General features: G+C 43.7%; 1 protein-coding gene across 2 annotated transcripts; it reads right to left on the reverse strand.

Moving 5' to 3' along the window:
* Positions 1–1,249: 1,249 nt before the first annotated feature.
* Positions 1,250–24,476, reverse strand: wdr31 (WD repeat domain 31). Of its 2 annotated transcripts, XM_085965893.1 has the most exons (10): positions 24,004–24,466; positions 22,948–23,110; positions 19,470–19,599; positions 18,990–19,064; positions 16,993–17,137; positions 16,094–16,194; positions 13,480–13,547; positions 11,120–11,261; positions 8,380–8,542; positions 1,250–3,245 (listed from the first exon to the last, which is right to left on the reverse strand). In XM_085965893.1, the coding sequence occupies exons 2-10, from the start codon at positions 22,992–22,994 to the stop codon at positions 3,085–3,087; spliced, it is 1,032 nt and encodes a 343-aa protein (XP_085822019.1). In that variant the 5' UTR covers positions 22,995–23,110; positions 24,004–24,466; the 3' UTR covers positions 1,250–3,084. The 2 variants fall into 2 exon arrangements, with proteins under 2 accessions (XP_085822019.1, XP_085822020.1); XM_085965894.1 differs by lacking the exons at positions 1,250–3,245; positions 8,380–8,542 and adding an exon at positions 8,559–9,884 and having other exon boundaries at positions 24,004–24,476.
* Positions 24,477–24,704: the final 228 nt, after the last annotated feature.

Below are 24,704 nucleotides of genomic sequence, written 5' to 3' on the forward strand. Positions count from 1 at the left end.
ATCATCCCAAAACTACTTTTCTGTTAACATTGATATAAATTACATTTTTAAAAATCTATGATTAAGATCAGCATTTTTACCTTTCATTTCTATGCTCATTAAAACTAAGTTATTTACACCTTGCACCCAGTGAGTAATTTCCTGGGGTACAGGAAGGGTAACTTGCTTTGGTGCCCACTGCTTGGACAGGTGTATCACAAGGGACCATCACAATAGTAATCCAGCAATGTACACTACACACCATATAAAAGCAGCTCATTCACATACTGTATGGGAGCTGGATGTAGATTGCACAGGAGATGTGTTCCGTACAAATGGGACGGAAAGGACGTATTAAATACCAATTCTTCAGTCACTAACGCTGCTTTTTTGGTGCAGATACCTGCTATGGTGGGCATCACTTACCCAGTTTACAGTACACGTGTCGACGAGTCATATACAAGCCAAACAGTACCAGGTTGAGATGGTCAGTCAGCAGCAAGTATTGCATATTTGCAGTGCTGTGTTACATCATCACCACTCCCCCTTCTGTAGCTACATTATTTCTGTTATTTACCATGCTTTACTAACACCATTACTGCATGGAGCCCAGCAACAGATTGGCGGAACCTACTGATAAGAGTTCTCAGTACTTTGCTCCCTTAGCATAACACCACTGAGCGCAGGCTCCAATCAAGTGGGCTATGTCACTGTGTAACTGTACATAACATACTACATTTGCCAGTAATGACGTCACAGAGATAACGGAGTCAGCAGTGTATAAAACGGCATTGCCTCATGGAATCGTAGAAGTTTACAATATATTCAAACATAAGGGCCCAGAAATTCGGGTCTCCATGGGTGAGTACACACGGGGTACTCACCCGTAGGCCCAATGGAAGTGCCGGTTTCCTGCATGCACTGCGCATGCGCGGGAAACCGGCACTTCCATTCCTCTGAAAGCAGGGGTTCAGAGGTGGAATGCGTGCGCGGGGGAGGCTGCGCGTGCGCATCGAACTTAGGTTTTTTTTTTTAAAACAGGTTTTTCCGGGAGGGTCAGTCTCCAGAATTTAGAAATGTAAAAAGTAGGCGTAGGGCCTGCTTTTTCCAAGGTAAGTGGTGAATTCATTAAAATTAAAACATTTTTTCCCACAGGTTTATTATTTTTAAATACTTTAAAGCAAGGTAAGTTTATTTTTAGCCCCGTTAGAATATAAAATTATTTTTTTCAAAAATTTAAATTATTGTTTAAAATAGTTATTTCATGTGATTTAAAAAAAAATTATTTGAAGGTTTAGTGCTATTTTGGGGCCGTAGTATTTATAAGTCTTGACAGCACTTCCTGTCAAGACTTATGAATGGAGCATTCCCTGCTCCGATTGGCTGCCCATGGCCCACGTGATCCCAGGGGACGCTTCAAACTAACTGCGCCCCTGGGATACGCAAGCACTGCGCGCCGGCAGCTGGACTAGGCCCCGGATCGGAATTCCACGGGAGCCCAGAGCTCAACGGCCGGCGCGCTAGGTAAGTGCAGATCGGGGGCTTACACCCGCGGGAAGCCCCCGACCCGAATTTCTGGGCCAAGAAGGAGCAGGAGTAGGCTGTACAGCCCCTCGAGCCTGCTCCGCCATTCAATAAGGTCATGGCTGAACTTTTACCTCAACTCCACTTTCTCGCTCTACCACTGTGTCTCTTGATTCCCTTAGTGCTCAAAAATCTATCAACCCCAGTCTTGAATATACACCGACTGAGCATCCACAGCCCTCTGGGGTAGAGAATTCCAAAGATTCACAACCCTCGGAGGTGAAGACATTTTTCCTCATCTCAGTCCCAAATGTCTGACCCCTTAACCCGAGACTCCGAACTCTAGTTCTAGACTCTCCAGCCAGGGGGAAACAGCCTCTCAGCATCTACCCTGTCAAGCCCTCTAAGAATTTTATACGTTTCACTGAGATCACCTCTCATTCTTCTAAACTCCAGAGAATATAGGGCCAATCTACTCAATCTCTCCTCATAGGACAACCCTCTCACCTCAGGAATCAATCTAGTGAACCTTCGTTGCACCCTCTCCAAGGCAAGCAGGTCCTTCCTTAAGTAAGTTGACCAAAACTATACACAGTACTCCAGTTGTTGTCTCACCAAAGCTCTATGTAATTGCAGCAAGACTTCCTTACTCTTGTACTCCAAGCCCCTTGCAATAAAGGTTAACATACCATTTGCCTTCCTAATTGCTTGCTGTACCTGCATGTTTACTTTCCTTTTAACTTTACTTCCAGAAAGTTAAGTAAAGTAATTCAGCCTATCGTATCTGTCCGAGGGCAGTCCAAAGTTCATCCCACTGTCCTTCTCCCCTCCCATTGCCTCGTGGTGTCTTCTGCTTCAGTTCATCCGTTCAAAGAGCCAATGGTCTCTCCCTCAACCACTTCCTGTGGCAAGGCATTCCATGCTCCCAACAACCTCCTGGTAAGAAATTTCTCCTAACTTCCCTCCTCACTCTCTTAGCCTTGGGCAGGGGTTGTCTTATAACACTCATATCGCTAGAACAAGAACTACACCTGGTGAGAGATTCAGAGCAGGAGGAGTGGACACACGAGCCACTCGGGAGCTATATCCGCCAAGGTGCACTCCTTGGATGGGTTCCCGAGCAGAAACCTGGCTGATATTCCTAACCCAGAGCTCGGAGGCCAATTGCAGCAGTCCTACTCCTGCCCCAGCTGGGATCTATTAACTCAGCACAGACCAGGAATGAAACATGGGCCCATTCTGATCTGTGTGGCTCCGTTACTGAATGGACCATCCATCAAGGGAGTCTAGAACAATTCAATCCTGATATAATTCAGTGCAGTAAATTAATCTAAACCACTGTTCTAATCCTCATTCCTGAGGATCCACATTACACACAGACACGATTTAGAACAGGAAACTTCCTAAAAACAGAGCTCACTGCTCTTTCGCTCTTCGATTGCTGAATTTGTGTCCTACTCTTGTGTGTCTGGTCTGGTCCTGCTGTGCAGTCTTCAAGTGTTCCACTGCCATCTGTTCAGCTAGGGACCTGACACAAACGGTCCCCAGCTCTTCCGCTATGTTGCTGCATCTCCGACTTGCTCAGAACCTAGCCACCTCACTCAGACTGCAGCTGTTTGATTGGTTCACTCGGAGGTGGTGAATTCCCATATTAAAGCTGCCACACAGCAGACTGGCACCATCACCGAAGGCCAACGACGTGAGGGGTCCCGCACCATCCAGGCAAAGGGAACTCACACAGACTACAAGATAAAGAGAAAAATAATGTTTGGTCAATCTACGAGACAGCCTTTTCAAATCAAATCAAATCAAATCAACTTTTATTGTCATTGTTAGTGCACAAGTGCAGTACAACGAAATGTAGGCTTGCGGCTCCCGAGAGTGTACATTTAGATTAAGACATTTAAACATTCAACATACATTTGGCTTGTAATACATTAACATAACCATAATAAAGTGCATTGGCAGATGTGCAGGCTTTAGAGTTTATTTGTGGAGTTCAGTAGGATGACAGCCCTGGGAAAGAAGCGGTTCCTAAATCTGGTCGTACGGGTGCGAATGCATCTGTAGCGTCTCCCAGATGGCAGGAGGGCGAACAGACTGTGGCTGGGGTGGGTAGGGTCTTTGATGATGGACCGTGACCTCCGTAGACAGCGTTTCTGGTATATGTGCTCTATGGTCGGTAGCCGGGTGCCGGTAATGCGTTGGGCAGTTTTGACTACCCGCTGCAGGGCTTTCCGGTCATAGGAGCTACAGCTGCCACACCATACTGTGATACAGTTCGTCAGGATGCTCTCTATTGTGCAGCGGTAAAAGTTAGAGAGGATCAGGGGTGACAGGTTACATCCCTTCAGTCTCCTTAGGAAATATAGGCGCTGCTGGGCCTTCTTCACCAGAGAGGAGGTATTGAGGGACCAGGAGAGGTCTTCTGTGATGTGGACTCCGAGGAACTTAAAGCTGTCCACCCTTTCCACCACAGCCCCATTGATGTGGATGGGGGGGTGACTTCCGCCCTTAGACTCCTCCCATCGGAATACCCAATATAAAAGGGTCTGTACCTCTCAACAGAATTTTTAAAAAGAGAGAGGCTACCCTCTCCACCTCAAAGAAAAATCACCTGGTCTTAACAACAACATTTGCATTTATAGTGCTTTTAACATGGCAAAATGTCCCAAGGTGCTTAACAGGAGCATTATCAATAAAAACATTTTTGATGCCAAGACACAGGAGGCGGCATCAGGACTGATGACCAAAAGCTTGGTCAAAGAGGTAGGTTTTAAGGACCATCTTAAAGGAGGAGAGGTAGAGAGGTGGAGAGGTTTAGGGAGGAAATTCTAGAGTTTAGTGCCCAGGCAGCTGAAAGCACGGCCACCAGTGGCAGAGCGATTAAAATCGGGAATGCGCAAGAGGCCAGAATTGGAGGAGCGCAGAGATCTCAAAGGCTTGTAGGGCTGGAGGAGGTTACAGAAATAAGGAGCTTATTTTCGGCTGGTTTGAGCTCTCCACAACTCTCCGCACCACTGGGAGGAGCTGCTAAAAGAAATAAAGAGGCTGAGCCACGCTCACTGACTGAGGCAGGCTGGGAGGAGACTGGAGCAAGTTACTCTCTCAACCAGGAGTGGCGTGGCATAGAGAGACCAAAAAATGGAAAGTGGGATACAGATACAGGAGTGGAAAACGCCAGTTAACAGGGCCGCTCCACACTGGGTGGAGTAAGGCAAGGTCTGTCCTATCTGCTCCACAGTACCTGGACTATATGCTTATTCAAGTGTCTCTTGAAACAAACTGAGCTCAATAAGAAAGATAAAGAAATAACTTGCATTTATACAGCACCTTTCACGACCTCAGGATGTTCCAAACGCAAATGCACAAAAAAATGATAAATGTTCCAGAAAACAGAAATATTTAAATGCTTAGTACACAAACTAAGTTGGGGCACGCTATGGGTAAGTGTTTTAGATGATCGCACTTAGCCAGAGCGTTTTCATCCCTGTTTATAGGAAGCAGCCCGGAGTGAGTACTCCGAACAGGAAGTATTTATCCCAGATGAATTGCTCCTTTTTATATCAATTGATATTTAAAACAGTCCCATTTACAGGCTCCTCTGTGCAGTTGTTGACCATTCGCTGACTGAAACCACAGCGAACACCCTTTGGGGAAACTCTTACTCAGGGGGATATTCACTTTCTCTAATTGAGAACAGTGCATTCAGTAACAGTTCCAGACAGATAGCGAGCAGTTCTTTTATCAACTTCTTCATCACCTTTTGTTATGTTTTATCTAATAATTGTGTTTTACACCATGAAAGAAATCTTTAAAGGATGCAGGGCCTATTCACAGCCACTGGGTCCTATAGTGGAGAAGCATCCTGACTAGTTAAGAACATAAGAAATAAGAGCAGGAGTCAGCCATTTGGCCCTTCGAGCCTGCTCTGCCATTCAATAAGATCATGGCTGATCTTCTACCTCATCTCCACTTTCCTGCACTATCCCCATATCCCTTAATATTCAAAAATCTATCGATCTCTCTTGAATATACTCACCGACTCAGCCTCCACAGCCTTCTGGGGTAGAGAATTCCAAAGATTCACCACCCTCTGAGTGAAGAACTTTCTCCTCATCTCAGTCCTAAATGGCCCACCCCTTATTCTAAGACTGTGACCCCCTAGTTCTAGACCCCCCAGCTAGGGGAAACATCCTCCCTGCATCTACCCTGTCAAGCCCTGTAAGAAATTTGTATGTTTCAATGAGATCACCTCTCATTCTTCTAAACGCTGGAGAATATAGGCCTAGTCTACTCAATCTTTCCTCATAGGACAATCCCCCCATCCCAGGTACCAGTCTGGTGAACCTTTGTTGCACTCCCTCTATGGTAAGTATATCTTTCCTTAGATAAGGAGACCAAAACTATACACAATACTCCAGGTGTGGTCTCACCAGGGCCCTATATAATTGCAGTAAGACGTCTTTACTCTTATACTCTAATCCTCTTATAATAAAGGCCAACATACCATTTGCTTTCCTAATTGCTTGCTGTACCTGCATGTTAACTTTCAGTGATTTGTGTACAAGGACACCCAGGTCCCTCTGAACACCAACATTTCCCAATCTCTCACCATTTAAGAAATACTCTGCTTTTCTATTTTTCCTATCAAAGTGGATAACTTCACATTTCTCCACATTATATTCCATTTGCCATGTTCTTGCCCATTCACTTAGCCTGTCTCTATCCCCTTGAAGCCTCCTTGCATCCTCCTCACAACTTACATTCCCACCCAGCTTTGTGTCATCAGCAAATTTGGATATATTACATTTGGTTCCCTCATCCAAATCACTGATGAAGATTGTGAATAGCTCAGGCCCAAGCACTGATCCTTGCGGTACCCCACTAGTTACAGCCTGCCAACCCGAAAATGACCCGTTTATTCCTACTCTCTGTTTTCTGTCCGTTAACCAATCCTCAATCCATGCTAGTATATTACCCCCAATCCCATGAGCCCTAATTTTGTTTAATAACCTCTTGTGTGGCACGTTACTGTTAGATTGAAGCCCGATGCCCTCCCGGTGTTTACTCTGAATTATTCATTGGTGTAACCTCCTGTATACGCCACCACTGATCCATCTAAAGCATGCTGTTAGAAAGAAAGAACTTGCATTTATATAGCAGTTTTCACAACCTCAGGATGTCCCAAAGCGCTTTACAGCCAATGAAGCACTTCTTGAAGTGTAGTCCCTGTTATAATGTAGATAATGCGGCAGACAATTTGCACACAGCAAGCTCCCACAAAACAGCAATGCAATAAATGACCAGATCCATCTGTTTTAGTGATGTTGGTTGAGGGATAAATATTGGCCAGGACGCTGGGGAGAACTCCTGGGCTCTTCTTGGAATAACGCAATGGGATCTTTTACACCTATTTAAGAGGGCAGATGGGGCCTCAGACGAATGTCTCATCCAAAAGTTGGCACCTCAGACAGTGTAGCAGTCCCTCAGTAAGGGTAGGAATGACAAAGCTATGGAATTTAAGACTTACAATTGCAACTTAAGGGGTTTGAGATAATGACTCATCAACAGGGAGGGTGACCTGTGACCAAAACTTCATTAATGCCACCCTGAAGTCAGGTGTTGGGTCTACAACAGCAGCCCAGGGACCACCACTCCTTCCACCCTGTGGGAAGTACCTGACATTCAATCAGTGTTTGCACACAGTGAAATGGCCAAGATTGGGAACTCGGCATGTGAGGATCCTGGACATGAATCCACACTCTCCATTCATGGCACAACTTATAGGTGGTGCTAAATGGGGTACCAACACATGGCATCTAAGCTTTATATTGGCTTTTGTTATAAACAATCTCAGAAGTCTTAAATTCCACAGGGTAAAGTTGCAGTCCCTGGTCAGTAGCACAAGCATCTGCGGGAAGAATGCTCTTCTATTGGAATACGACTAGATAGACTTGCTGTTTGATGACAGGCGTTGAGGAAGTATTTGCCCAATATACTTGCTTGCATGTAAGTGTTGGCACCAAATTCATTCCCGAGCTTGGACAGTTGGCATTCACACCATCCTGGCCACATTTCTAAATGGCAGGGTGTTGTTTGAGCAGGGAGATCCATCTGAATGAAGTGAGTTTCTCACATCAGTCCCACCAAGAAACAAGCCAGACTGGAACTGCATCAATAACTCGGTTACACCAATCTCGGTTTTTGGAATCCAGACTCCTGCTGCTCCTGAATCTTACAGTTGGGTTATCATTGGTTACCATTTCCCTCAGTTTGCAATGATTATACTGCACATTGTTATGTGGATTTTGAGTCGTTTCAATCACCAAGATACATAGAATTACATAGAATTTACAGCACAGAAACAGGCCATCCAGCCCAACAGGTCCATGCCGGTGTTTATGCTCCACACGAGCCTCCTCTAACCCCTCTTAATCTAACCCCATCAGCATAACCTTCTATTGATATTTTCCTTATGCGTTTATCTAGCTTCCCCTTAAATGCATCTATGCTATTCACCTCAACTGCTTCTTGAGGTAGTGAGTTCCACATTCGAACCACTCTCTGGTTAGAATTCTCCTGAATTCGCTATTGGATTTATTGGTGAATACGTTATATTTATGGCCCCTAGTTCTGGTTTCTCCCACAAAAGTGGAAAGATCTTCTCTACATCTACCCTATCAAACCCTTTCATAATTTTAAAGACCTCTATCAGGTCACCCCTCCGCCTTCTCTTTTCTAGAGAAGGTAGCCCCAGCCTGTTCAATCTTTCCCCAAGAAAGATTGTAGATTACAGTACAACCAAGGTACAAGAGACCGATTGAAACTAGTTTCACAAAACTGCGGCTGTATCGTCGGGCAGAAGGACAGTACCTGCAGTGTCACGATTCCAGATCTTCACGGTGCAGTCATGTGCAGAGGTTGCAACCAAGGGGAGTGAGGAAGTTCCACTTGGGAGAAAGATGCAGGCTGCAGTGGTCTGTAGGTGTCCCTTGTACTCGCAAACCTTACGCTTAGCCTGCCTCAAGTCCCACAGCTAGGAGACAGGGAAGAGAAGGGAAAGTCAAACAAATGAGTTTATGTGAGTCAGTATTTTGGCTATGTTGCCATGGAGAACGACTGTGGACATTTCCTTTCCTCGGTTTACATGGGCGTGTAGTTTGTGAAGGCAGCGATCACACTGTGGGAAGGAAGCTTTCCAAGTGAAACCCGAGCCTGGGATGGTGGAAACAAGGAACTTTTTACCGTGGGAATCAGGGGCATAAATTCCATGGCACAGAAAGACAAAGGCCAAAGTTGCAGGTTGGGAAAAAGTTAATTTTGAGGGGATGAGAATGGAACTAAGGAAGGTAAACTGGAAAACAAAATTAACAAAAAGATAGAACAGCAGTGGGAAATAGTTAAAGATGATCAACAGAGTTCAGGAGAAATGTATTCCTCTAAAAAACAAGAACAAACTAGCTAAAAATGACACACCATAGATGAATAAAGACTTGAGTAAAATTGAAACTAAAGAAAAAGGCAATAGACAACAAAGGAGAGGACGACAGAAGGAAGAAGTCAAAAAACAATTTGGAAAGCAAGGAGGAACTACGAAATTAAATTTTCAAGGAATATAAAAATAAAATAGTAAAGTATTCTATATAGACACAAACAACAAAAGAAACATCTGGATAGGGATAGGGCCACTAAGGGATGCACAAGATAAACCTACAGGTAATGACAGCAAAATGGCAGAAATATTGAAGAGTTACTTTTCCTCAGTATTTACCAGGGAGACTAACAAGCTGGGCATGACACTAGAAGAGGAGATCAAAAATTATTTTAAGACATTTGAGATAGAAAGGGGGGTGATAATTCATAAACTAATCAAACCTAGAGAGGATAAAAACCCTTGGTCCGGATGGATTGCATCCGCGCATATTAAGAGAAGTTAGCGGAGAGATAACAGAGGCATTATTACAGATATATAAATTCATTAGAAAAGGGAATAGTGCCAGAGGACTGATGGACAGTTAACGTGATGCCTATATTTAAAAAAGGGAGATAGAACAAGACCAGGGAACTATGGAGCAGTTACCTTAACGGCGGTGGTAGGAAAGTTAATGGAATCTTTACTCAAAGATATGATTTAAAAGCATCTAGAAACCTAAAATATAATAAAGAGCAGTCAGCATGGATTTCAAAAGAGGTCATGCTTGACCAACCTTACTGAATTCTTTGAAGAAGTAACAGAAAGAGTAGACAAGGGCAATGCAGTAGATGTAATACATTTGGATTTTCAAAAGGTCTCCGATAAGGTACCGCATAGTAGACTCATGAGTACGGTCAGAGCCTGTGGAGTCAGGGGACAGGTAGCAGAATGGATAGCAAGCTGGCTAGAAAACAGAAAACAGAGTATAGGGGTTAAGGGTAGCTACTCAGACTGGTAAAGTGGTGTTCTACAGGGAACGATGCTGGGACCACTGTTGTTCACAATTTACATTAACAATTTCGACTCAGGAAGCGGAAGTATAATTTCAAAATTTGCAGACGACACCAAATAGGGGAGGGGGCTGTAGTTAACACAAAGGAAGAATGCAACAAAATACAGGAAGACATTAATAAAGTTGTAGAATGGGCGTGTAATTGGCAAATGAATTTCAATATAGATAAGTGTGAGGTGGCGCATTTTGGGAGGAAGAATAATGAGGCCACATACTGCTTGGATAATAAGAGTCTAAATGGAGTAAATGAGCAAAGCAATCTAGGGGTACACATTCACAAATCACAAAGTAGCGATGCAGGTTTAAAATGGCCATAAAAAAGCAAACCAAGCACTGGGGTTCATTTCTAGAGGGATAGAATTGAAAAGCAGAGAAGTTGCATTAAACTCGTCTTGAACCTTGGTTAGACCACACTTGGAGTACTGCGCACAGTTCTGGTCTCCATATTATAAAAAGGATATAGAGGCACCAGAGAAGGTGCAAAAAAGATTCACAAGGTTGATATCAAAACTGAGAGGATACAACTAACAGGAAAGACTGAATAGGCTGGGGCTCTTTAGATAAGAGAAGGTCCTCGAGTGGTGACGTGATAGAGGTCTCTAAGATAATAAAAGGGTTTGATAGGGTAGACATTGAAAATGTTTCCACTTGTGGGGGGGGCAGTCTAAAACTAGGGGCCATAAATATCAGATTATCACTGATAAATCCAATAGGGAATTCAAGAAAAACTTCTTTACCCAGAGAGTGGTTAGAATGTGGAACTCGCTACCACAGGGAGTAGTTGCGGCAAGTAGCATAGATGCATTTAAGGGGATTCTAGGTAAGCACATGAGATAGAGAATAGAACAGAATATGTTGATAGGGTTAGAGGAAGGGGGGTGGGAGGAGGCTCATGGGGAGCAGACACACCGGCATAGACCAGTTGGGCTGAATGGCCTGTTTCTATGCTGTAGATTTGATGCAACTTGATGTAAAGCACACGTGGTCGAAGTTCCTGACCAAACCTGTGTACATAGTCAACGGCTCAGAAGATGCCATCTCCACCACAAACAGGTTTTTTGTTGAAGATAAACTTTCTGCCTGACCACGTGAATTCCTTTAACTGGACTAAAATGATGGTTACATACTGTGGCCTCACAGCCCTCGCCGCTGAAACCATTGCTGCAGGTGATGCAATATCGTCCGTCAGAACTGGCATCACAGTGTGTTTGGATGTACTGCTTTATGGGGAAGATATGGGTCACCTGGAGCTCACGGCTGTCCCAGATCCTGTCAACGGAACAAAAAAAAACAAGAGCGAGGAAACCATTGGTTAACATTTCTGGCTCTTTTTGAACCTAGTTCTTCTGGATTGTTTCAGCTCTCTTATCTTAGATCACTTTCACGGGCAATTCCCAACTCCCCATTCTGTCAGGATTCTATCCTTACCTTGAGATCTAGATGCACTTTCAGTAACATGAAATGAACAGTAAACCCTGCCTCCTATTCACCTTTAGCTACTGGATTTATTCTAATACTCCAGAAGATCTCAATCCAGTATTCAAAAATGATAGAGCATTGCATCAGCGCTCATTTAAAATATCAAGCAAATTTATTTTACAAAAGGTGAGCAGGCAAATTACTAACAGTTATATATTTACAGTAGACAACCTTCCACTTAGCACGAGTCGACAAAATAATACAAAGATCACAGTTCTAAGAACTAAGCTAACACTTTTCAAACAAACTAAACAATAGTGTTTCTTTTCTTACACCAGTGGGAGTCTAATTAATTTAAACTGTTTCTTGGAAAATCAAGGCGACTTTTTCACTCTCAGGACTTTCAAACTGACCAGTGTCGTCGGAGCTTTTCATACTGATCCTGCAATCCAGACTTTTATATCCCAGAAAAGCGTTACTAGAATTTCCTGGGTACACAAGTAAAATTTAAAAAGGAACCTTCAGTCGTATACAAACTGTGCAAGATTGATTTACTCTTCTCTCTAGCCTGTAACTGGCAAAATTTGCAATGTTTTGAAATGAGCTTGGCACACAGAGCTGAACTGCAGTTGTTTTTTTTTAAACCTGCTTATGTACTGCGACTGAGTTTAAAGGAATAGCCACGATATCAAAACTGGATAAAGGTACCTAATTTCTGCCACACCAACCAGCTCCTCCATCTACTGCAACACAGCCAGAAGTCATTCCATACAAAGATGATCTATCAGGGTCAAGTTTTTAAACCTTTTTTGTCTTTCCTTGCAACATACACCATTCCCTGCTCAAGAGGGTAGAACTGAAATTGGCCAACGCTAAGATGTGTCCCTGATGCAACTCGGTCTGATTTTCAGCTATTTCTGCCAGGGAAACAGTCAATCTCTAACTGAAGGACATAGCTAGATAGTTAACCCTTATCTTACCACACCTTGGCACAGTGCACGGGGGAGCCAGGTTGTGTCACAGTAGCATCTAGCTACATGCATTTCTGTAGGGCCTGCAAAAATGTTCCATACATCCCTGAACTAGCCCAACATCTCCCTTCCCAGAATAAAATATTCTGCACCCTCTGCCAAAGGGATACACATATCTCTAGATTCATCGGCTGTACCCCTTGACAAACAGTTAGACATATCCTCAATTTAGCCTCGTATACCTTCCCCCAAATGAGTAACAGACCACCCCTTTAACCTAAAATAACAACAGAAAATGCTGGAAAAACTCAGCAGGTCAGGCAACATCCGTGGAGAGAAATTTGAGTTGATGTTTCGGGTCGAACCCTTCTTCAAAACTGGAAAGAAAAGAAACTAGATCGAAGGCAGGGCTGCAATCGGACAAAAGAATAAAAGAAACAAAAGAAGTAAAAGAGATTAGAAGCTAGACACCCCTTTAACCTATCTGCCTAAAGGTTATTTTGTTATTCAGATATAAGAAATGACTATCCCTACTAAAGTTAATCCAGCTCCTGAGTACCGTCAGGCTGAAAAGCTCCACTAAACCAGCTCCTCAATGGGGTGACCAGCACTCACTGATTAAATGACAAGTTTCAAAATAAATTAACAGAAAGGGAAAGTACAAAAAAAATGTTAAATTGTTTCACAGGTATCATTACCCTATGTCCGCTCTTTCAGCAAGCAGCCAGGGCACACTGTTAGCATGTCGAAACCCCAGCCACAGAAAGGGTCAACGCTAACGAGTACTCTAAGACAACACTGTGAGGACAAAAGGAACTTGTACAGTTAGTAGCTGGTTTTCATCAGTGGCTGGAGCAAGGCACGCTAGGCTCGTCAAGATTGAATGGAGGGCTGTGTTAAGATAGGAAGCTCCTGCAATGACCTAAAAAAGAGCCATCCTTAACCACTTTAAATTCACTTTTTGCCATTGGTATAGCATCATTTAATACAACATTTTATTTCACAATGACACACACACACGTTGCCTGCATGCACAAGACACCTGTTTAATGATCCTTGCTGAATGACCACGGTGAACTGGGCCGTGGTTTACCCACCTGATCATCTTGTCCTCGGACGTCTGGATGACGAGTGATTCTGCAGGAACCCAGCAGATGTGTGTCACCTGGAGAAGAGTCAAAGTACAATCAATCAATCAATCAGGCAGTGCTGCCATGTAACCGGACAACAACATAGCAATCGGCCAAGGAGGAGTGAGGCCACTGATTTAGTTTCCATGGAAAAGTAGACAGATGCCCAAAACACCAGTAAAAATTTCAGAATCTGAAACCGATTGAACATTGAACTTTTACATCTGGGACATGGGTTCAAATTCAGCTTAGAGTGATGGGATGAGTCTCCTCTCTCTGCTGGCTGTAAAGATCCTATGTGAAATGAGTCTCAATCAAGCCTACAGCAGTCCTGCTCCTCCTGGCCCACAGGGAACCCCCATTTTTTTTTTTTTTAATTTGCCATTCTGAGCCTGTTCTGGCCCTGGATCCACCTCCCGACAGTTTTGGCCCGAGGGTTCGCCACACAGGCCTGGGGTTAAGATTGCAGTCGGGGCGATCACGTTGTCGGGGGTCCCATCTGCAGAGTTAGCAAGGACCCCGCCGGCTATGGGCTGACGTCCTTGGTGCCTGCAACTTAAATGTGGTCGGGGCGGCAGGCCAACGGGCAAGTCACCGGCTCCATTTTAACTGCCCCCTTGCCCGGTTTCTGGTTTAATATCCCAACCTGCTATTGTCTTAAACAATAACTGATAATGGGTGAACACATAGATCTTGCGTGCATGTTCAATTTTGAAAGCAAAGTTTATCTTCAAGGAAGTATGGGTCAACTATTTGTGAGAAAGAGAAAGAGAGACAGCGCTACCTCTGACAGTGTAGGAAGAAAGGATCAGTATTGGTGGCATCACCCTGTGGTTACGACTCTTACATATTCCCATTTTCCTCTGGTTAAAGAATTTCACGAATTATAAAACAAATGAGTGGTCTCCTTAAAACCTACCTCTTCGACCAAGCTTTTGGTCATCTGCTCTAATATCTCATGTGGCTCAACATCAAATTTTGTTTGATAATTGCTCCTGTGAAGTGCCTTGGGATGTTTTATTATGTTAAAGGTGCTATATAAATGCAAGTTGTTGATGTTAATGAGTTATGTCTGCCCTTTCAGTAGGTCATTTGGCAATCAGTCACTTAGATGCCACGCAAAATTTTCATCAGATCAAAAAACAGCAAACATCAGTGTTATACGCCTTTTGTAACTGACTGAATCCAGGGACTTGAGCACAAAAATCTAGGCGGACACTCCAGTGCAGTACTGAGGGGGTGCTGCACTGTTGGAGATTCCGTCTTTCAGATGAGACATTAAAAACCGAGGTCCCGTCTGCTCCCTCAGGTAGACGTAAAAGATCCCATGGCACTATTTCAAAGAAAAGCAGGGGAGTTATCCCCGGTGTCCTAGCCAATGTTTATCCATCAATCAACGTAACAAAAACAGATTAACTGGTCATTATCACATTACTGTTTGTGGGACCTTGCTGTGTGCAAACTGGCTGCCGCGTTTCCTACATTACAACAGTGACTACACTCCAAAAGTACTTCATTGGCTGTGACACGCTTGGAGACGTCCGGTGGTCGTGAAAGGCGCTATATAAATGCAAGTCTTTCTTTTCTCTCTTGAATCCAATAGAGCACACTTCCAGTGAGCTTAGAGTACATGGATAGGGAAGGTGTGCGTTATGATCAGTTAGGTTAGACTGTAGGAGTCTACGTACTCCTAGCAAAAAATACTGAACTCGGAGAGGTTCAACAGAAAAGGTTTAATTGTTGAGACTGCATGTTGAACACAAAATGGCGTCAGAGCCTACACCAAGTCCGACTGCCTTTCATCAGTCCACAGCTTCGACTGCTCCTCCCCCGCTCTGGGCTTAACTATGTTGCAGATCGAGTTTCTTAAAGGTGTGATCCTTCTTAAAGGCATGACGCCTGATTTATAGTCTACGGACCGAAAAACGGATTGTGTCCTTTCTGTAATCGGTACGCCACAAGACAATAAAATGTAGATTCATGTGACTGTCACAGCAGAGTGGAAATTTAGTAAAGAACAAAAGAATTTGCACCGTTTACGAATTCAGGACTTCCTAAAGTGCTTCACAGCCAATGAAGTACTGTCGAAGTGTAGTCACTGTTGTAATGTAGGAAATGCTGCAGCCAATTTGCGCACAGCAAGCTCCCACAAACAGCAATGAGGTAAATAACCAGATGATCTGTTTTAGTGATGTTGGTTGAGGGACAAATATTGGCCCCAGGACACCAGGGAGAACGCACCTGGTCTTCTTCGAAATAGTGCCACCGGATCTTTTATGTCCACCTGAGAGGACAGATGGTTTAACCCCTCATCCAAAATCAATGTTCTCTCTAATTCTTTTTTGGTGCGCGGCCCCTTTAAATTTGCTGCGCAGCCGCCCACGCACGGTATCTTTTCCAGCGGTAGCAGCTGGTGAGCGGCCTGCACGGGACCTCCTGATTGGTGCGCAGCCGCGCAGCTTAGGGGGAAACATTGTCCGACATATGGCACCTGACAGTGCAGCACTCCCTCAGCATTGCACTAAAGCATTGGCCAAATAAGCATTTGGAAAACCAGTGCTCAGCTGCCAATCAGTCCTACCAGATTCCTGGAAATAGAGCAGTTTTGTAGACAGTCCCCAGTCTCCACATCCCAGATACACAAGGAATTGTCCCGGGATCCTGTACACAGTTGCAAACCATCTGGAAAGGGCAATAAAACAATATTATGATACAAACACACCACTCAGGTTAACAAGATCATACACTTGCAGAAAGAAAGCCCGACACAGGCACAATGTCTTCTCGCCCATGGCCCCAGAACAGAGTCAGGGAGGAAGAGACTGAAACAGAGCTAACGTTTCGGGTCGAGGACCCTTCGCGAAGGGTCCTCGGCCCGAAACATTAACTCTGTTTCTCTCTCCTCGACGCTGCCTAACCTGCTGATTGTTTCCAGCATTTTCTGTTGTTATTTCAGATTTCCAGCTTCTGGAATATTTTGCTATTGTGATTGAGGAAGAGACTGAACTTCTGCCACTAGAGGCACTTCTACATTTGTAAATAAAATTATATACAACATGACATTGCTCACACAAAAGGAAAAAAATGGCATCCTTTTCTTCCTGCCACGGTCTCTGCTTGTCACCTACTCTAATTGTTTGTCTCCTTCTCCGCTTGCCGCTCTGTCTCCCTTTTTCTTTTCTTTCTGCCTATATGCAAGGTTCTTAAATACTTTATCTCTTTTCCTCTCCAACTCTCTAATTTATCATCCTTTCGATATGTTTCCACTTGTCTTCCCCTCTCTGTGAGCCTCTCACACACGTTCTGTCGTTTTCTCTCAGCTTGCCTCTGACTCTCTTCCTTCCCCCTTCTTTCTGTAAGAAAATGGGAAAATGTTCCCTTTTCATTATATGCACGACTTTGCTATGACCCAGTTAAATTTACTGTGGCAAAAAACACACAAAAAATACTATGATGAATGAAGGCTTCCTGCGTCCATACCTGGGCTCACAGCTAGGCCAGTCACCACCAGTTCGTGTCCAGTAAACTCCTGCAGTGGTCCGGCCTTACTGTCTACGTCCCACATCAGGGCCATTTTATCACGTGAAGCACTGAAGATTCTGTTTGATTGAAAGCCGCAGGTTACCTGAAATAAAATGACAGGCACAATTCGAAATACGGGGGAATCCACCATTTTGTTCACATGCAGGTCGCTTCAACGCAGGACAGGATTCACCCCGCCCCCAACAACAGCTGGATACAACACCTGAAAATCAGAGAACCTAGCAACATATGAGATCTCTATGCGTATCATACGCGGGTGCGATAAACTCAAGGATATAGCACATGAATTAGACTGGACCAGGCTGCATTCACACAAATCAGTTCCGTAACCGCACTGCAATACAAACTGTTGATAAAACTCTAGTCTCACAGGTGAGCATTTCAAACTCCAAAAGTCTGGTGCCCATGAAAATGGCAAATGTGAATTAATCGACTATGTCACCCGATGAAGTGAAACAGCCATTGTTATACATTGTCCCATCTGTTACCTCTATTTAGAAGCCTCCCATCAAGTATCATGCCGCAGCTGACAAGAGTGCGGTGGGGACTTGTTCTTACACCTAGTCCATGTAAGCCACTACAAGGTCACACTGGGGGCTATTTTGACTTTGAGCGATAGTGTAAAACAGGCGATATCGGAAATGGAAATGAACATTGGGAGAGATGTGTAGCTGCTGAGAGGCCGTTTCCCCTGGCTGGAGAGTTTAGAACTAGGGGTCATAGTCTCAGGGTAAGGGGTCGGCCATTTAGGACCGAGAGGAGGAGAAATTTCTTCACTCAGAGGGGTGTAAATCTTCGGAATTCTCTACCCCAGAGGGCTGTGGATGCTCGGTCGTTGAGTATATTCAAGACTGAGAGCGATAGATTGTTGGACACTAAGGGAATCAGGGATATGGGAATAGGGTGTGAAAAGTGGAGTTGATGTAGAAGATCAGCCATGATCTTATTGAATGACGGAGCAGACTCGAGCGGCCATATGGCCCCCTCTTGCTGCTGCTTGTTATGTTCTTATAACAGGCGCCTGATCCGATATCGCCCGTTTTACACTATCGCCCAAAGTCAAAATTCCCCCCACTGAGTGCAGCAAGTCATCAGAATACAGAAGCAGAACCAGTTGCGTGGTGTTATGGGAGCGGATGGCTCCAGGTCAGCTCCCAGGTTTGCCCAAAGTGTCGTGTCCTATTGCAATGAAATGGAGGTGCTCCAGGGTACAGTGAGGTGGGAAGCAGGACTGAAATGGTAGATCTCCACTGGGCAGGTAACAAATACATGACTATATTTTTACAGATCAGATAGGGGGATTGGGTGGTTACATACTTTGGACAGAGAGTAGTCTGCCTAGACTCCCCTTCCGTTTTACGTATTAATTGATTTGGTGGACCAGCGGGAGAGTCCTGGGAGATGAGTGAAAAATCATATTTCAATGACTATCCTGGGAAACATTACAAGGATAGATATACTACTCATGAAGTTAACTACCATGCCTATGGGGAGAAGGAGTATTTATCCAACAAATACTTCAGCTTAATATTCTGGGCTTATCCTAGAATATTTGGTTAAACCAAATTCTCAGAATCCAATCAAAAACAATCAGAAGTCTGCACCGTATAGGCTTTCAAAGCAGATTAGGATCTTTATGAGGGGGGTTTTGGCATCTGTCTATTGAAATGTCTGGACCTCAGTGCTTTGAGCCTAAGCTTAATACACTTCATCTAGGATCCATGACCTCAGAAATTAAAGACATTATTATAAAGCACTGTACCAACTACTACAGAGGGGTAACCTTCATCCCTTGCATCTGACTAGACTTTAAAACTAGGCCCCAGATAATAAAGGTTGAGCCCTTTCCACTTCCACAGTCAATGGCGTATCTCCATTTCTCCTGTATTGCAATCAGTAAATATACTGCCAAGTGGTTTATAAATTGCTCTTACCTTGGTCACATCACGTTCATGCCCCATGAATTTCTGCTGCACACCACCAGATTTCCAGTTATATATGACCACTGTCTGAAGGGCAAAAAGTGGGTACATCTCAGTAACAGGCAGCAGACATCACTACTGAATTAAATCAGAAACCAAATATCTGCTCATGCATGCACATATAGATGCACACATAAAAAGGCAGCTATCACACCAATGATCTGTATTTAGTAATGGACTCTGTCAAGCTGTGAATAAGCTGGAATTTACAGTACAAACTCAATGCTACTTCACAGGGCACTGCTGTCAGAAGTCCCAAGTCTGTACCAGCCTTCCTGGGTGAAGAAGAAAGCTAGAGTGAGACAGCAAAACATGCAGCTATGGTGTGTGTGTGTCACATTAAATGTCACAAAACTATTGTACACACTAGTGTAAAGTCCTGCTCAAACACACACCCTCCATTTTTGCCCTTCCAAAAGGTGAAAATCTCACCTTGTCCTTTCCTCCAGACACGCAGTGTTCAGACGTTAGGGAGGCTAATGATGTCACAGCATCATTATGCGCAGGACTGTATTGCTGCACCATTTGAGTGATGGAACTGTGGCCTGTATCCCCATCAATCCTAGAAAGAATACGACACAGTTCAAGTTCAAGCACAATGCACAGTGTAATCTGACACACTGTTTAGAGTTTGTCCTGTGCCTCCTTGAGAGATTGCGGATATGTAATAACTACGAGTGGATCCTGCAGAATTCACGCCAGGGTACAAACAGCTCAAGCTGAGGAGGACTGGGTACTGCGGTGGATTAATACATCACCCTTTTACCTCTAGGATCTGTGTTACACCGAAGATTAATAGAATAAAAATCTGCTGCCCAAATTAAATTTTAAAAATTTGCACTTTTAGAACACGTTTCAGGCCCTTAAGATGTTCCATTGCAATTTATGAGCAATGAGTTACTTTTGAAGCATGGTCACTGTTGTTTTGTTTGTAAGGCAGTCAATTTATTCACTGCAAGATCCCACAAACAGCAATGTGATAAATGTCCAGATAATCTGTTTTAGTGATGTTGGTTGAGGGATAAGTATTGGCCAGGACACCGGGAGAACTCCCCTGCTCTTCTTTGAACAGGCGGACAGGGCCTTGGTTTAACATCTCTCCCTCAGTACTGCACTGAAGTGTCACCCTAGTTTATGTGCTCAAATCCCTAGAGTTGGGTCTTGAACTCACAACCTTCTGCCTCAGAGGCGAGTGTTCCCAATGAGCCAAGCTGACATTTGACTCTGAGCAGTAACAATCCAGCTTCTAATGGCCACAGGTCCATATTGACCAACACTCCCTACAGATTGTGACAAATAGTGCCTGTGTAATGCACAGTGATTTGGGTTACAGTGGCAATGTAACATATTTTGCAGGGTATCCTGATTTATACAAAAAAAAAAACTCGGTTTCCTGGGTTATTTAGATTTAATTAAAAATAAACCACTACAAATAAATCTTGCACTACATAGCTCCTCTAAAGAGATTTGATTTGATTCCCAGTCTTTTAGCTGATGTCAGCCAGGGCAACAGTCGGGCCACTAAAATGGGTCTCAGTTTCAATGGACGAGTGAGGGAGAAACAATAATCAACTAGGGTTCTTGCTCCTGACCATCATCTCGTGGCCAGTGTAGGAAAGTTACACAAGGACAGGATCAGGCACTGTTGTGACTTCCCCCCCCGACCCCCTGTATGGCGGAATAGTGTGCCGACACTTACTGTTCTCACATGAAGAATGGTCACTTGGCTGAAGTAATGGAGGGCTGCTGGCACTCGAGGAACTAGACTCCAGCAATGAGGCGGGGACAACTGTTGTTAACGCCCAACTGCACTGTTTAATCTAACTATACAGCTCATAAATGAGAAGTGGGAGATGAGCTGGAGCTACGAAATATCACATTTTATTGTCCCATTGCTAGTAAGTGAAGCCTGGTTACTGGAGTCTGACTACTGCATGGCAATGCTGGGTCAGTACAGCCTGCGTACTGCTGTAGACTTTATCGCTCGAATTCCACTGCTTTGTTTTATTTTGTATTTAGTCAGTGTTTAATGGAGCTTTGCTTTTCAAAAAATGATATTGTTTGCTTGGATTTCGGTGTCAAATCATTTACTCCCATTGTTGATAAATAAGATGGAGAGAGAGCGTTAAAGGTCAGGCTGGCAACAAGATGAAAATAATGCTGCCAGCTAGTGTGTTCAAGGTTGACCAAGGTTGCAACAACAGAAGAGTTGCTGAGGCACACTGAACAGACAGATATCATCAGTGCAGATAAGCATGTACTGAAGTTTGCACAGTAAAGAGCAGTAGAAGGACCAATCAAGGGAGAGAAGGGGAAAAATTAGAGTTTGCGAAGGATAAAATAGTGTATAAGAAGAAAGCTCTTTCATTCTTTAGAGGTTAGTACCAGGATGAATGCATGCCTACATTCAACTGTGCTCTATCTGCTGGTAAATACTCGGCTTGTAAATTGCTTTGTATACTGAAGAAATAATACTCTACTTCTAGATTATTCTTTTACTTCAGCATAAAAACAAAGTGATTGTAACCACCGACTGACTTTGTTACTACTCAAGTGAAACACGCAAGTTTTAACAACAACACCCGTTGCCTATATGTAGCCTGCACAGTGCCATGATATCCGGCCAAGTGGCCAACCAAGACAAAAAATCTGGACATGCCAACTTTAGAGCATTTGAAATTTAGGAGAGGGGAGCAGGGGGACCTTTCAAAGGTAGAGAAGACCATAAAAAAGCAATGGAATCCTTGGTTTTACATCTAGAGGCTCTAAATACAAAAGGAGATAATACTTAACTTATGCAAGAACTTAGTTATGCTGCAATTGGAGTATTGTGTGCAGTGGTAGGCACCCCACTGTAGAAAGAGTATAAAGGCAATGGGAAAGGTGCAGCACAGATTCACTTGGATGCTGCAAGTTACAAGGGGTCCCAGTTATGGAGATAAACTTGAGAAGTTATGGCTTTTTCCACTGCAACTAAGGTTAAGGGGAGATCTGATAGAGATCTTCAAAATTATGAAGGATGATGATAAGATAAATAACGATAGGCAGTAATGAGAGGGCACAAACTTACGATCACAAGAATAATCAGAGGGGGATGAGGTTAGAAAAATGTTCTTTGCACAGAGGGAGATTAGATGGAAATACATGTCTGCCATAAAGTGCTATTCCAGCAGAGTCCATAAATTTGTTTTAAAGGGAATTAGATAGTGGCTTGAAAAAGAATATTAAAGAATATGTGGAGACATCAGGGGCGTGGGATCAGACTTGGTGGCTCATGTGCAGATTTGATGGGCCAAATGGCTGCTTCTGTGCTCTAACATTCCATGATTCTAAGAATGGTAGCAAAGAAACAACTCGGATTAGGTCAGTCACTGCAGTATAAAATTTAACACTTTTGATTTTTCTTTAGTAAATACGGGAGTAGGATGGTACTTGAAGATAAAGCTAGAAAGGGCCTTAGCTCAGAGAGCTCCTTTAACTTACAGATTCACTGTATGTACTGTAACTGAAATGACAACATTCACAGCCCAGTGGTTGTGGTACTGGACTAGCAGTTCAAATACTTCCATGGCAAGTGGTGAAACTGAATTCAAATAATTGTGGATTGACGCAAGAAAAACAATGACCGTGAAAGCTTCCAGAAGGCTGCCAGATTGCGACAGATCTGCCACCATGACCATGTGTGGCTTATGTGTGACTCCACTCCCACACATTGCGGTTCTCTTCAAATCCTCAGGACAACTTGAGATAGGCATAAATAGCGCGTCACCCACATCCCAAGAACAAATATTAAACAAATCTAAATTTGCACATGCGTTTTACTAGAGATCAACGTGCAGAATGAGGATAGGTTTATTATTGCAGTCTATCATTACCACCTTCGATCATGCGCTCCACAGACTCACCATACCTGTATCGGGATATGTTGCGTTTCTGTTTACTCTGCAGTTTACCCATGGCAGCAAAGCGTTAACTGGGATCGTCTAACAGTCAGGTGAAGAGCTTACTGGCTGGCATGGCGTCAGCTGCAATTAACAGCACTTTTAAACCAGACGCATAGTGGAGCCCAGAGCCTGTGAGAAAGCAAATGCGATAGAGCAAGAATAATATTGAAGAAGTTATAAAGCACTAATTAAAAGGCACTTTTTAAAGCTCCACTTGAAGCAGGCTGGGGTGTAATCAGCTTCCAAAGATTTTTGATAAATATTTTGCAGAAACAATAAGTTTATATAAAAGCCAGAAAATATGCTATAATTAAATTTCATAGAAGATATCAAAGAGAAAGGGCATTCTATTGAACTATCCCATAATCTGTACAATTACATAGTTCCATAGAAAGTGTTAAGAGTTTGACATTATATTATGCAATACTCTGACCAAGACTTTATTGGATATGTTAACCCTGCTCATCAATGAACATTGTTTATCCAAATTATCTAGAAAAATAAAATCTAGTCATGTGTGTTTGCAAACATGAGATCACAACAGGTGCCAACATCTTTACAACGCTTGCAGCATGGAAACTGAACCTGAAATATCCTATTCCTGTGTACTTTCAGCCCCACAAACGGGGGAGTTGTGCAGAAATTTCAAGTAACTTTTCTGAGGCAAGGAAGACAAAATGGATTTAAAATTACATTTTGCACAGACCGTGCTTTGAGACTAGTACTAAATTCATTAGGCTCATGAAATAATTGACTGTGGACTCCATCTCTGGACATATTATCTGGTTGCCAGGGAGATGTTGGCCACAACATGTCCTCTGTTTTGTACTGACAGGCTGTCAATGCAAATCCTATTTGTGCAGATTGACCAGATCTGCAACACTTATGGGTGTCCATCTGTTGAGACGTTGACTCTGAATGGATGGACAAGTCAAAATGGCCTTCCTCATTCATAATTATCTTGTAATCTGTGCCCAGTTGCTCCTATATCAGTAACCTGTAGGATGACACTGAGCTCTTACCTTAACAGAGCTATGACAAAGGCTGATTACTCTGCCCATTGACTGCATGGGCTGTTTTCGTATTTGTGTTTCTCCCTCCGCTCGGACAGAGCTGCCCCTGTTATCTCTCCATATATTCTCTGCTCTACTGATTGTCAGGTGTCTTTATCTTTGCGCCTCTCCTACATTTATTGTCCCCGCCTCCTGCCTCTGGGTTGCACCTGGCAACGCCTCTCCGGTATCCAAGGGGGGGGTTCACCCCCGCTAACCTGTCCCACGCCACAACTTCCGGTCCGTCGCTCTAACTCCTCCCACCGTCCCGAGGGTGTGGAGCGGAGGACTCGCGGGACGGAGCCGCTTCCTGCTCAGTGGCCCAGGTGGCGGGAGTGGGATGCTTGATGTCTGAACTCAGCAGCCGAAAGAGGGAAGTACAGCCAAGTCAGTGACTTAATTTATAAATATAGGAACCATCAGACATTTTTTTTTAAATAGAGATCGACATGATGAAAGGTGTTGACCAACAAGCAAATTAACACATACCAAAAACAAAATACTGCGGATGCTGGAAATACTCAGCAGGTCAGGCAGCATCTGTGGAGAGAGAAACAGAGTTAACGTTTCAGGTCAATGACCTTTCGTCAGAACTGGGAAAAAGTTAGAGATGTAACAGGTTTTAAGCAATTACAAAGGCAGGGAAAGGGGAGGGGAGGAAAGAACAAAAG

This window comes from Somniosus microcephalus, chromosome 23, assembly GCF_052327205.1.
Source record: "Somniosus microcephalus isolate GS21.2 chromosome 23, FLI_Smic_1.0, whole genome shotgun sequence".
Lineage (NCBI taxonomy): Eukaryota > Metazoa > Chordata > Chondrichthyes > Squaliformes > Somniosidae > Somniosus > Somniosus microcephalus.

Bases quoted from the DNA above. Each gene is read 5' to 3' on its own strand.
- wdr31 (XM_085965893.1), bottom strand. From the start codon at position 22,994: ATGGGTAAACTGCAGAGTAAACAGAAACGCAACATATCCCGATACAG. The intron at 8,543-11,119 runs GTATGTAACCAT...CCTGTCTCCTAG, and splicing joins GCGAGGGCTGTGAGGCCACA to CTGTGGGACTTGAGGCAGGC. The intron at 3,246-8,379 runs GTACTGTCCTTC...TTTATCTTGTAG, and splicing joins CTGGAATCGTGACACTGCAG to TCTGTGTGAGTTCCCTTTGC.